Raw genomic sequence first — 15,427 nt, 5'->3', positions numbered from 1 at the left:
TCTAAAAGGTGGGTCTTTGACACGCTTATGAATTTTGGGTACCATGTATAACACAGGGCTCCTTGGGTTCTGCATGAGTAAGAAGGATTTTGTTTTTCCTTTTATTGTCCCCACCTCGTGTGCCTTGTCCACAATTTCTTTGAGTATGGTGTAGTATTCATTCGTGGGATTGTTATCCAGACATAACCAGAATATAGTATTCCAGAAAGCTGATAAGGGAGGAGCACTCGTAATACTCAACAAAGTCCATTATGATACGAAAGTAAGGGAACATATCATGGATGAGAACATATAAATGAAATTGGATAACAATCACACAAATGAATACTACACCATGCTCAAAGAAATTGAAGAAGAATAGTATCGGATCAAGAAAAGGCTAACCAAAGGATCAATGAAATGGCACAGAGATTTGAAGACAGAGGGTACCCTCCACCGACAGTAACAAGAGCCATAGCTAAATGTCAATCGATCACACGAACAGAAGCTCTAACCCCCACTGACAGACCACAAAACACCAGAATGGTGATTGTATCAAAGTTTTCAACATCCAGCAAAATGTTTAGGAACATCATAAATAAACAAGGGCCAATGTTAGCCATGGAGTCAGACTTTAACAACGCATTTTCTCAACCTCCAATTTTTGCTTATACTAGATATAGAAATATTGGGGAAATACTTAAACAAAAGTACTCACAAAAACACATGTACAGTGGAACTAGACCTTGTTTGAATTGCCAAAATTGAAACAACATCATCCGTGGAACAACCATCAACCACCCTCTGAAGGACAACAAAATAAAGCTACGAGTAACCGCCACATGCGAGTCAACTAATGTTATTTATTTACTAAAATGCCCTTGTGGCAAAGTGTACGTGGGGAAGACAGAGAGAAAAGTACGTTTGAGAATTAACTAACACAAATCTAACATAAGGACGAAGAACACAAAGTCAACGGTTGCAACGCACTTTGAAGAACAAAAGCACAACATATCATAATTGAGATTTTTGATTTTGGAAAAAGTAGAGAAAATAGAAGGCAGAGACAATAATAAACATTTATTGAAGAGGGAAAACTTTTGGATATACAAGCTACAGTCTTGGAGACCTTATGGTCTCAACGAACGTATTGAATATGCCTGTTACCTTTGAGACACTGTCTCATAATTTTTGCTCATGAACTGTTCGAGCTGTCACATATGTGTTAGATCTATGTAAAGAGTTTTGAGTTATGCTACACAAAGATGACCAGCTAGTGAATAAGTAACACAGTATGACCAGCTACATTTGTTGTGTAATTTCCATGTGTAATGTTTAGGTTTATTTTACTTTATTTTTATGTTGTATATCACACTCGTCGACATGATGTTGACCCAATGTCTATCGCAACGTGTCCGCCACACATTACATACAGTCCGCTTTAGAGCTTTATTTCCACACAGCGGCCGTCACAACATACCAGCTTCAGTCTAATCGCGGATAGTCCGCTTTTGATCTTTGCATCCGTGCACATAATCGCATTGCGCATGCGCGAAAACTACGACGAACCCGGAAGACATTGAAACGGTCCCAAACACTGCGCTGAAACTAAGTTTAAGCCTTGATTAAGTGCTTTTTTAGCGCGAAAACTAGCCGAACTCCCTAAGTGGTATTAGGGGGGTTATAAAAACCGTTTTGTAAAATTTGTAAGACCAGAGTGTCTTTTACACCAATGGCAACATCTTTCCGACAAGTTAAGGCTTTTTTTTTTTGAGTCAGCAAATAACGCTTAACTAGATCTACTACACGGGTTCATTGATACTAACGAAATTAAGCAAGGGCTAGCATGGTATTCTCGCGAATACCATTTTTTCCCCATACAGCCACCCATGAATCCTATTTAACGTGAAAACAACACGTGAGTAAATTTCGTATTGTTTAAACACATAAAACGGCACGGTTACCTCGGGTCACCACAATCCAATGCACATACATTTGCATAAAAGTGCACAACAAATCAAGTAGCACCACAATTGAAGTAGCATGACTTTAACTTTGTTTGTATGAATATTTATTTTGTTAAGACAATCCTAGTATCTTACTGCATTTTGGTTATAATCACATTGTAGATTGTTCCTCCTGATGAAGAGCTTTTCAGCTTGAAAGGCATTGGAGCACAACAGTAACGTAATATGTTGAGATCAACGTATGGTATACTGAAAAATGTATGAAAATCAAATAAAAATGCAAGAAAACTTCATTGAACGAATAAAATTCATATGAATAAGAAGAAAGAGTGGACCTCAATTATTTAAAATCCAGCTGGATACACAAAGGAGTGCCCTAAGGGGGAAGCAACCAAACTTGTTGGAAGCACATGACAATATTGATTCATGACGTTACACTATTGGGACGGAAACGTCACCCCTGGGAGCAACCTATAAACTAAAGGAAACATTAACAAATCTTCGAAATTCATTTAAGAATTCTCACAATAACCCTAGCTGTGCGCAAGCCATCTATCTAGGCAGTGAGAAAAGTGGCATCATATTTTGCTCACAGGCTCCAGTGCACAAAGAGTGTTTGTTCAAATTGTCCAAAGACCCCGGTAATCCGTATAGGATGCAAAAGGCTTTAAATAGTAAACCGCACAACTAAGCCTCTTCTTTCAGATTTGGTGGGGAACTTGGTTCCCCGAATTCCACAAATGAAGTTTGCTTTACGTATGTGCCAATTCATGTTTCTTTGCTCAGTGTGCTAGAGCATGTTTTCAACTATTAATATAATATGTATAATAATATTAATAATATTAAAAGAACCAGCACTTGTCAGGATGAAAACTGTCTAGCCCACCTTTCCAATTCTACTGAAAAATTGGAGGTTTAATGTATCAGCTCTACAGGTAGTGGAACTTCATAAAATCCAACCACCACACCGTCTAACACAAGTGAAATTAAAATGGCGGGCTGATAAAGTTTTCAATAGTGAGATCATAAGCGCTTCACAACAATGCCACCTCATGTGCACAGAATGCAGGGCTTTACCAAAGTCCTTATCTCATTGATTGGCTTCAAATATAAGTGACGTGGGGGCTTGAGGAAGCTAGGAAGGCTCAGAGAAAGTGCCTGGAACCCCCCATTAGTGCAACACAACAGCATCCATTAAAGAGCAAAGGTAGTGAAAACTTCACAGTGCCGTAAGCTACATAATGGACATCGGACATGCAGAAGAACTTCAGATTACCAGCCCACTCAAATGTTGGCCTCTGCCCACCAGAACACCAATTAGTACTTAACATTCAACCAGTTTTCTCACTTATCCATATAAATGTACCACTTTCCGTGTAATTTGTTGTCAACCAAGTTCCCACTTCATCCGCCCCACCCTTTTTTTCATCGCAAGTCCCATCCACCCCTAATTTCAGTTCCACCCGCTCTACAACCTCTTATCTTCTTATCCCCTATGCTCAGTGTTAGTCATGACTACATCTTTCACTTTCCTGATCACTCTGCCAGAACACACTCCACCTCAACAGTTAACCGACCACAAGGTCAACGTAATTGCTGAACTTTCTGCAAACACATGCACACATATACCTGAGAACCATATGACCCATAGTTCTTGGGTTCTGTAGGGCTGGTCTTCTTAGGTGGCAGTGCGGCTGGAGGTGCAGGCTGCGGCACGCCAGCTGCTGGGTATGGTGGATTCATCACTGGTTGTGCTGGTGGCACCCCTGTGGCTGGATGATACGGGGGAGGCATCTGCAAAGAGAAGCGACATGTTGTGGTTGTGAAAGAGGTAATCCAATTCCCTCTGTCCAGCAGATCGCACACTTTGAAGTGGATAAGGGGCTACCTATAAAAAGTGAAAATTCGGTTGTCACACTACAGCATAGAAGCAGCCCCCAATTCTACGAAAGCGCTTAAAACTATCCAGGCCCTTACGAGAGTTAATCAAGCTTTGGTTCAACTATAAATGCTCAGACACTCTAGGCTTTTATCAATTTTGAGAAAGCAACAAAAAGGCACAATTTGGCAATTTCAATTGTTCTGTTCATTTTCAGAAATAGTATTAATATGTTTTGAGTCTTAAGTTTGTGAACAAATCCCCTTTTTCGGCATGTTAAGCAAAAAACAAATGGAAAGTTTATTATTTGAGCTTTGCAGGTCCTGTGCCTAGTGCATGAAGGGCAAGTAGCCGAGGTTGGACTGCTGAGGGAGTGTGTATTGCTTGCTGATCATTTACACAAGGGGTGACACCCTCCTCCAACCACGCCCCTAAACGATAATCCCTTCCTTGTTTGAACAGTCAAGGTGCTTACCGATTGGACCACACAAGGTCAAGTTGCCTAGATTATTAGGCACTGCTCTGTTCCCTACAAAGACATCTTGCCTCAATGTATAATACACCGATAGAGCAGACTTACAAAACACATGTTGCATACTTTAAAAAATAAACGATAGCTCCGTGCCCTCCAACTTAAAACCCAGTGACAGGAACGAAAACTGATTACTTTTAGGACTGGTTTATTCGCCCTGAACAAACAACGTCAAATGAAAGACTCATGATTGAGGTTGGTGGCAGACATAACTGTTCACAGTACATGTACGTATGAAATAACTAAAGAGAGAAAGAAGGCCAATGAACAAGGAGTAAACATCAATCTCTAAAGCATATGTATAGCATTTGATATTGTAAGTAAAAAGGCAGAAAAGTCGGATATTGACTTCCACAACTGTCCCAGTTTTCAGGATCTGTTTACCACCGAAAATATACACTTCCTGGTGGGTAAAGAAGCCAAATGTTTGCCTATGAGAATGCCAACTCTCCTTGGCTTTTATTATTTCAATAACGATGCCTCTCCGTGATCTCTGCATCAGGTACATTCTGACACCCATTCTAAGATTGCCAATGCACATTAAAAAAACTCAAGTATGAAATCTGTTTTCCTCAAAAGTATGCTTTTCAAGCTGCGCCCTAAATCTTCGCTCTGGCTTCAGCCTTTTAAATAGGCATTTCTTGTGAAGGTTGACGATCAGCTCGCTCTCCTATTGTCATCGCAAGAGAATATGGAAGCATTCTGAGGTGACATAGTTCATGTAGTATGTTCAACCCAATGCATTAACCGATTATATTTTGGTAACCAAAGCACTATGGAAAATCTCAAAACAGGTATGAAACTTACAGAAATGGGTGGGTACTTCCTCAAAGTATCATACAGAATACAGCTGGATATTTAAGGGTCTAATCCTACGTCAGTCAATTATTTTCTTATTGTCATTGACATGGCCAGATATCAGAACATCTCTGGAATAAGGAGATTGCTCCAATAATGGGTGAGAGGCGAGGAGCGATGCCATGTTTCTTCCTACTCTTCCGGATTGAAGACTCCATGTAGCTTTGAGAGTCTTTAGTCTGAACCGAACATGGTGAAGAAAGACAAAGCTGCAAAAAATGTCATGCTGCTTGTGCTACACCTTTCTCGTTACAGCAGGAGGAAATGTGAATGTGCACTAACAAACCACTACAGCGCCTTCTGGCTTTCCTACCGATAGTGGGGAGGCCACAGAATGGCTGGTGAGTGTTATGCACTCAATAGTTAGGTTGTGCCAACACCAGCCGCTGTTGGCGACACACAAAGCAGGCTTACGCAGGTCAATGGATGCCCTTGGGCTGCATCACCACAGCTAAAAGAGAGCTATGGTGACGGCCTGAGGCTTCTACTGTTTCGGATCGCCAGTACAAGATATTCAAGTTCTTCGGCAGGTGAATAACACGGAGCATAAGCGCTCACCGCTAGGATTAATAACTCGCTTGTCACCTGAGCCAGGCTAGTGAGGAGTGGAGCATCCACCCTACCACCAAATTCCTGGGCAGATTTGGTGTTTGGGGCACCACGTATACCATAGTATAGGATTAATTTTTCATGACCCTGAAATTGTTTTGATGCCATCACTTCTATGAGCGCGTCCTCTACCGTTAACTGTTCAAGAGAAAACTGCAGTGATAGAGCATGTTAAAAAACAGTACAATACAAAACACCTGCAAAACAAAAGTCATGTTGCAACCAAACCGTTCTCTGGATCGTCCAAAAAAAAAAAAAATCTACCCTTCAGCGTGGACATCTTTCTCTAGAGGACATGAAAGTGATTAACAAAAGCCTCAACGTGTAGCGCTAAATACACAGATAACATCAAAACAAAAAGAATACTGCTTTATGTATCTGCCTTAACTGAATCCGAGGAGTTCAGGCTTGCCACAAAGGATAAAATGGAAAATAATTAACATAAGTATTTTCCTGAGTACTAAAACAGACGTCCCATTCATAATTCATTGAAAACATTGTCAACTTGGACACAAAAGAGGCACTCACAGCAGAAATATCCCCCTTAGGCAATTTTAAGCACATGGACCAGGTTCTCATTTTATTTCAAGACTCAAACCTCATCTTTATGGGTTTTTGCAAGTTCCCATAAGGTTGGAGGCTCTTTTTCTGAAAGTGCACCAGTCTGCAGAGGAGGTATTTTCCGATCTAGATTTATTCAACCATTGCCGGGTGCAGGACACAAGGAGCGCTCTTATAGAAGCAAGCCTCTACTCGCCCACTTGCTACCGCGAGTCAGCGTTCATCTTGTTGAGCTATTATTTGGGCCTATTGGTCTGTTCTGGTGATGGAACTTTAGCTGGAAAGGAACAGATGTTCTATTCATTCAGAAAGTTAATGAGCATTAAAGAGGCCTCTAAATCTTGTTTTTATCTTGACACATTTGAGGACTGTTTAAAGAGAGATGTCAAATGTCAGCTTGTGTCTTTTTACAAATTGCTGCTTATCCTATCCTGGAGATTGGTGTTTACTTTTCTTTCTCTGACTGCAGTAAGAGGATTTTGTCATGTGAACTGTCTGAAATTCACTGGGAAGCAACAGCCTGTAGGATGTTAGTTTTTTTTCTAACAAATAAATTTATTTTTCGAGTTAGATACCAGCGCGCTTTACAGAGATTACAAAACAACATATACAAGGAATTCATAAGGAGAAAAATACAGTATATATATATTTGCCATCTCTTTACCTTATCCCAAAGGTACACAAAGCAGTACAACCAACGCCTGGAAGGCCCATAGTGTCTGTCATTGGCAGTGGGGGCGAAAAAGTGGGGGAGTATATCGACTTTTTCCTCCAAGACTTTGTAAAACAACTCCCAAGCTTTACACGTGACACCAGCGATTTTATCAGTAAGATTGCAGCTATTGAATGGGATAATGATATGTGGCTCATCTCATTAGATGTGGAGGCGCTTTATACAAGCATTGATCACGGACAAGGACTTTCAGCAGTAAAGCATTATCTTTCCAAGCGATCGATTACGTATTATGACATAATAAGGTCATTTTGTGTCTTATGGAATGGTGCCTCCACAATAATTTTTTCTCTTTTGGTAAAGAGATTTTCAAACAGCTCAGAGGGGTGGCGATGGGGGCCTGCTTCTCTCCCAGCTATGCGTGCTTGCACGTTGGCTGGTGGGAGGAGCAGGTCCTCAATGTACACCATAAGGGGTGGATGGATAACCATGTAATTTGTTTCTTGAGGTACATTGACGATATTTTTATTGCTTGGAGAGGTACTAAAGAGGAAGCCCTGACATTCATACATGAGATAAATTGTAATACTCTCAATCTCAACTTTACGGCGCACATCGACAAAAATAGAATTCAATTTTTAGATGTCGAAGTGTATGTCGCCAATGGCACCCTCAAAACCACCCTTCACAGAAAACCAACTGCGGGCAATGCCACGCTGCACGCAACCAGCATGCACCCTAGACACACCATTGCAGGAATCCCTTATGGTGAGATCTTGAGGTTAAAGAGGATCTGTAGTTCTCCTTCCGATTATGAAACTTGCCTAACAAAACTTATGATACAGCTTAAGGCAAGGGGTTATTCCGATAGCATCTTAAAAGCAGCCCTTGATAAATCTTTATCTCGGTCCAGGGAAAGTCTTTTTCCCACTATAACTCCTGTGGAAGAAACCCCCATCGTAACAGACCCTCCAGTAGAATGCCCACGCCTGATTACTACATACAGTAGAGAAGACAGGAAAATCAAGTCCATCATTAATAAAAACTGGCCTATTGTCCTTAGTGACCAGGTACTTAATACTAGATTGCCGACCTCTCCTACTGTCACCTTCAGACGTGCGAAAACTGTGGGTAATTGTTTGGACAGAGCGGCCCCTGAGCTTAAAACGAAAAAACCTTGGCTACGACCTACGCGTGTTTTCTTTTTAAATGCTCAAGCTGCCGTGCTTGCAAATTTGGCACTACTATCTCGCATTATTCCACTCCGTTTAGCTCCATTGCCAAACCTATTTTGGGAAATTTTTCCTGTAGAACAGACCATGCTGTTTACGTTCTGACATGCACCTGTGGGCTTAGATATGTTGGTAGCACTAAGCTCCAGGTGCATGTCAGGATATTGCAGCATTTACGGGCAATATTACACAGTGACCCGGCATATCCGGTCGCCCGACATTTTAAAAGGGCACACAATAATGACCTCACATGCTTGAGTTACTTTGTGATTGGAGCAGTTCCGCTGCAGAAAAGAGGGGGAGATCGTGAACTTCAGCTCAGAAAATTGGAGAGCAGATTCATTTTGGAGCTCGACAGCCGTTGGCCAAATGGGCTCAATAATATTGAAGAAATGCACCATTACTTATAACATTAGACTGCTTATCCCCAGATATTTCTGAGCTGTTTCAGGAGTATTTCATTTCCATTCATTCATTCTCTCTTTTCTTTTCTCCTCTTGGTGATATTTTCTCCTAGTTAGGTTCCCTATTAGGAGAAATTAGATTTAGAAGAGTGGTAGAAAGGGTTGGGTAAACAGTGAGCCTTGAGTGATTAAGATGATTTGTACCTTTGCCTATTTCATTGCATTGAAGTTTCCAGCTCTCTTGCTTTGATATTTATATATGAATTGTTTACATCAGCATATTATGAAATGTCTTTTAACTTTTTCTACTGGATTTTAGATCAAGTTATATTGTGTCATGACATGTACCTAACTATAGGGTATGATACTATTTTTACATATGCCCATTTTTAAATTTTTGATACTTTTTTTACCATCTACGATTTTAGAGAACCTACAGATATTCATGAAATTTGAAATTCAAAAAATTATATATGTATGAAATTTTATGGTATCCTCGTTTCGATTGTAATGCGGTCGTTTCTCGCACTTTGCGACTTATACACGTTGCACTTTTTTGCACTTTATCTTTCGCTGCTTATGCACAGATTTGCACATGTGAAAAGCAATGCTACTAATATCTTGCAGTGACAATTATTGAATTGTTGGTGGTTTTTAGAATTATGAGTATTGTATTTATACAGTCTTTCAGTATATTTCGTTAATCTAAGGAAATCCAGATTGATAATGTTTAACAATACAATAGTCTTTGTACATGTTTAAAAAAGGTTGACAAAATCAGAATTTCCTTGGTATTACTTGGATTTAACCAGTAATGACTTTTTTATGGTGCATTGCTATACACAGATATGTATATAAAAAACTAGCAGCGATAGCACTTTTTCACTGTTTTACATACACATGCAACACTGGAGGTCACCACCAGGGGGTGGTGACGTTTTCTAAAATAAGTGTATAAAAGAGCATTACAAACGTAACTATGTTGCAGCGTGAACAAGGGCACCTTGGCCCGAAACGCGTCGCTGGTTCTGTGGGTGATGTGTCAATAAAATTACATCTTGCTGACTTGGCTGGTCCGTTCCTCTACTTGCTGGCGTGGAAGCGTGGGGTGAGTGAGTGAGTGAGTGAGTGAGTGAGTGAGTGAGTGAGTGAGTGAGTGAGTGAGTGAGTGAATATATATATATATATATATATATATATATATATATATATATATATATATATATATATATATATATATATATATATATATATATATTATATATATATATATATATATACTCTCGACCACCGCCGAGACGAGAACGCCATGTCCCCACCTCTGATGACGGCGGTCCGTGGCAAGGCAGCGAACCTTCTTAATATTCCAAAACACACAGTATACTTTTCCGTTTCTGGGGAAAACAGCCGCCACGAATCACTAGTGCTCAAAGCAGTATTTTATTGCAAAATCTCTGGCAAATTCACTCTACGCGTTTCGAGACTCGAAGTGATCAAGAGACTTTGAGTCTCGAAACGCGTAGAGTGAATTTGCCGGAGATTACTGCTTTGAGCACTAGTGAGTTCGTGGCGGCTGTTTTTTCCAGAAGCGGAAAAGTATACAGTGTGTTTTGGAATATATATATATATATATATATATATATATATATATATATATATATATATATATATATATCAACAAAAAGTATCAGAGGGTCACGGAGAAATAACAAGGATTATCTGAATATCGACTGGGAATTAGTACCACATGCCAGATTTCAAAACTTTCAGAAACTGATAAGAATAAGCCAAACATGTGTATGGTCTTGAACACCCATCAGTCACCACTCGGAACCGCCCTTCATCATTTGGGGTTCCAGAGACCCACACAGCCAACAACTGCCTGATGACACACAGAAAAGGGCCTAGTAGATGAAAAAAGGGGTCCCTCCTGTGGGCAGTGTGGGGTCACTTTCTTGTCAGAAGTGATTAGTTGTATATAAATGAGTGGTGTGGCTCATGGGGTAACTATCTAAGGTGCAGTGCAAAGAAGCTGTGATAGCAACAAAAAGAGGGAGTGGTTTAGGAAGCAGAAAGCTATTTTAATCAGATATAGCTTCCAATGCCAATGTTTAAAAAATAGCAAAGACAGAGGAAATTTATGAACTGTCTAGGAGTGGAACGTGGTCAACATGTTTCAACAAATGACGGCCATGTGGCCTTGCTTTCTTCAGGACCTTGTCAAGAGTGACTACTGCACAAACAAGTGAATCAACTAAAAAGAAACAGTGTTCTAAAAAGTGATACAAATCAGATACTGGTATACAAGTCACCTGGACCTCCCCAGACGGCAAAGATGCCGGTTTGAAGTACCGACGGAGAGAGCGGTGCTTCATTTCTTTCCTGAGCCGCAGCCAGGTGGGGTGAGGTCAGCACATCTTACACATCGGCATACAACCGAATTTGTAAGAAGATACGGGAGAGTCCACCTAGGAGGTCCAGGTGACTTGTATACCAGTATCTGATTTGTATCACTTTTTAGAACACTGTTTCTTTTGAGTTGATTCACTTGTTTGTGCAGTAGCAGTAGTCACTCTTGACAAGGTCCTGAAGAAAGCAAGGCCACATGGCCGTCATTTGTTGAAACATGTTGACCACGTTCCACTCCTAGACAGTTCATAAATTTCCTCTGTCTTTGCTATTTTTAGGGCTCGGACTCCTGCCCAGTGAAACTGGGAGGAGTTTCGAGAACTAATGTTAAAGGAGAAAAAAAAAAAGTATCTCCTAGGGCCTTGGGGAGAGGGATTCCACACATTCCTTAGCGTTTTCTGTCATCTGGCCAGTGATTCGTCTTTCTTGTGTTTTCGTTTTAATAGGCTTGAAGTGATAGGGTAAATGTAGTTTTGTTCCGCCATTTTGGGCATATTTCGTGCGTGCTTGCGCAAAGAAGTACATAAATTTTAATTAGGAGCTGTCAGGGTGCCTCCGTTAGTGAATCCAGATGGCCGGGCGCGTTCACAATTCTGCAGCGCTCAGCGCGCAGCTTCCTTGTTCTAACTCCTCTCGCCACCCTCTTGCAGGGTCCCATCCCGGGTGCGGCATCTGAGCGCTACTGTGTAGCCTCGAGGGCGGAGCGCCTGCTCCGGCGCTGGCCTAGCAGGGATCGGATTTCGACTTGGCATGTTTTAAAATGCTGAATCGCCCCCCCCCCTTTTTGATTCATGCGCAGATTAGATGATCAGCCGATGCATTTTTCGGTAGCCGGGGAAAAACTCCATTTGTTTTCTCTCCCTAGCGCCTCGGCGGTCTCCTCAGCACGGCCTCCCGGAATTTCTTTAGTTTTTTGGGGCAGTAGATGTGTCCCCTGCCGCAGCCATGCGGCTGTTGCACACCAGACGGCTTTGCGTTTCAGAGCGGGTGAGATGGGGTTGTCACGATCTAATGACCCTGCGCCCGTCGGGCAAGGTGGGGCATCCCGACCCAACTCAATTACTGGGGCATCCTGGCGAGGCAGGTCGCAACAGATGTGGCTGGCGATACTCCCAGAGCCACCCCTTCTGGCGTGATGGTGAGAACCGGAGCGCCACTTTATTAGAGACCTGCGCGCGGGCTATCGCTGGTGTTTGCTTTCGGAGGAGCGGTCACACCTTTCAGTGGCCCCGCTCACTTTTGACCCGGTGCTGAGGGATCGGTCTGGACAGTTGCTTCCCCTTCATCACTGCAGACGGGGCTCAGCTAGACGAGGAACGAGTTAAGTATGGACAAGTCCCTAACTTCGAAGGAGTATGCCCCTTCCCGTTTTATTTATTGATTTAATGCGTTGTTTATATAGCGCGGACTTTACCCGAAGGTGTCAGAGCGCTTCACAATAGGAACAGTAGTGAAACATGAGGAACACTTACTAGTCAGCATGTTACAAAAGCAACGTTGCGTTATATAAGGCTTAGAGACAATTGTGCTTGAATCAAGAGAAAGCAAAATACAAGGTAGCAAACAATACGTTACAGGAGGAAGATAGTGAGGTGTGCATGTAATAAAAGCGTACAACGTACAATTAGAGGATAATACTGCACTAAATGTCAGATTCTCGAAACACAAGAACAAACGTTACGTGACATGAGGCAATGGTGGCAATTGTGCATGTATCAAAAGCAAACAAGGACAATAGTTCAAGGCTTGTGAGGCTCTGGGGACAGGAAAGGCCCAGTATTAATAGCTGTAAAAACTGCATGAACGACGTGCCCCTGTGCTGCTTCTGTGTGAGGCAACTGGTTGAATAAGGTGAGAAGCTGAAAGGACGCTGCGAACTCTGCGGGCAAATTGCTGTTGGAGTGCCGTTGCCCATCAGAGGGGGGCTGCGGGGGCCTTCTTGCCTTTGCCTATATCCATCGCCCTCAGAGTGTGAACTCTGCTCTCCCCGTCACCTACGACGAGGCTGAACCACACTCTGGTGGGACTACCAGTCCCAGAGTGCATAGCGGGAGCACAGTCCTCTGCAGCTGAGCAAGGTGTGCTCCGGGGGCCTTCACAACTGCCGCCCCCACCCCACAGCGCAGGGCTCGTCCTTGCCTGTCACTGACAGGAAGTGACCGGACAGGGCCATTACCTTTGGTTATTCCATTCGTACATCGGCTGCCCAAGAAGACCAACATTACCGAGACTCCTGTCTACCCCTCCACAACGGCAAGTAGATTAATGACATTTGGTGTACTTTGGACATCCTGCTTTTTCACCTGCCGCCATCCTTGTCTGTCTGATCTTCTTTTTTAAAACTGGATATGAGGGGTACACTATCCCGGGCTTTCCTCTAGCTAGGAATATTACTGAGTTCACTGGTATTGTTTCCATGAACCTTTGATTCCTCTGTTTATACATTGTGTATTTAAGGTATAAACTGCAGAGCGTTCTTATTGTTGGGCTATTGCATTGGTCCTAATAAGAAGGGTTGCCTGGACAGTGTAAAAATGGGGAAGCGCACCTGCATCCCCAGAAAAACTCTTACCTATCCGCACCCCCACGTCAATTGATAAAATGTTGCAAAGGGCCATAGGTGTTGTCACGTCTGAAATAGAACGTACAGAGAGGCAGCTATCAATTACCCCCGATCTTTTCCCGCCTATAGCTGATGTATCTTGTTCCAATACCTTAACCGGACACTTGGAGATGATCTCCCGTCCACCCTACTCCAAGCGGAGGCAGCAACCCTCCAACCAACGTAGGTACCTGAGGGTGCGGGCATTCGCAAGAAGGGGAAGTGTAAGCAGACACCTGGGAAGGCAACTATGAACAAGAAGGCGAGAATAGGGACCGACATAGGAGCAGTGGGTCTGCCCACCCACAGTCTCACAACAGAACCCGCACCAGTCCCTAATACGGATCTTGGGTACCCGTGTTGGGTTCAGTCTTCATTAGCAGATCTACTGCTAGTACTACCAGTACCACCACCACCAGTACTACCACTACCAGTACCACCAATACCACCACCACCAGTACTACCACTACCAGTACCACCACCACCACCAGTACTACCAGTACTACCACCATCAGTACTACCAGTACTACTACCACCAGTACTACCACTACTACAGCCACCAGTACTACCACTACTACAGCCACCAGTACTACCACTACCACCACCACCAGTACTACCAGTACCACCACCACCAGTACTACCAGTACCACTACCACCACCACCAGTACTAGCACCACCAGTACTACCACTACCAGTACCACCACCTCCAGTACTACCACTACCACTACTACCACTACCAGTACCACCACCACCAGTACTACCAGTAACACCACCACCAGTACTACCACTACCACCACCACCAGTACTACCACTACCAGTACCATCACCACCAGTACTCCAGTACTATCACCATCAGTACTACCAGTACTACAACCAGCAGTACTACCACTACTACAGCCACCAGTACTACCACTACCACCACCACCACCACCACCAGTACTACCACTACCAGTACTACCAGTACCACTACCACCACCACCACTACCAGTACTACCACCACCAGTACTACCAGTACCAACACCACCACCAGTACTACCACTACCAGTACCACCACCACCACCAGTACTACCACTACCACCACCACCAGTACTACCAGTACCACGACCACCAGTACTACCACTACCAGTACTACCACTACCACCACCAGTACTACCACCACCAGTACTACCACTACCAGTACTACGGCCAGCAGTACCACCACCACCAATGCTACTGCTCACCACCAGCCATCAGTGCACAATTTCTACAGGCAGTCACGGCCAACAGTACATGCATCGATTGTTACACATCCACAATTAAGTATTGTAGCAATATCAGTATGGTACACTTTAGTTTTAAACATATTCATGTAAAAACACAGCATGCCACCATTGCTACAATTACAATCTAACACACATAATCCCACTACACACCACATTAACACACTCCATAACACTTAGCAAAAATACATCACCATTTACAATGCCATTAGCTCAAACTCAAATAAATCCGAGCCCGATTGCATTTCTAATGCTTGTTTAAACATTGGCATTGGAAGCTATATCTGATTAAAATAGTTTTCTGCTTCCTAAACCAATTTTAATTACACTCCCTCTTTTTGTTGCTATCACAGCTTCTTTGCACTGCACCTTAGATAGTTACCCCATGAGCCACACCACTCATTTATATACAACTAATCACTTCTAACAAGAAAGTGACCCCACACTGCCCACAGGAGGGACC

General features: G+C 42.8%; 1 protein-coding gene across 1 annotated transcript in view; it reads right to left on the bottom strand.

Moving 5' to 3' along the window:
• SCAMP3 (secretory carrier membrane protein 3) overlaps window positions 1-15,427 on the bottom strand; it is a 102,958-nt gene that overhangs the window by 42,465 nt on the left and 45,066 nt on the right. The window contains exon 3 of the mRNA XM_078669735.1: window positions 3,576-3,740. Coding sequence (XP_078525861.1) covers window positions 3,576-3,740 — 165 coding nt within the window. The remainder of the gene's footprint in view (window positions 1-3,575; window positions 3,741-15,427) is intronic.

The sequence above is a fragment of the Lissotriton helveticus genome, chromosome 12 (genome assembly GCF_964261635.1).
Source record: "Lissotriton helveticus chromosome 12, aLisHel1.1, whole genome shotgun sequence".
Taxonomy (NCBI): domain Eukaryota; kingdom Metazoa; phylum Chordata; class Amphibia; order Caudata; family Salamandridae; genus Lissotriton; species Lissotriton helveticus.
This window is presented reverse-complemented; position numbering and strand designations above follow the sequence as displayed.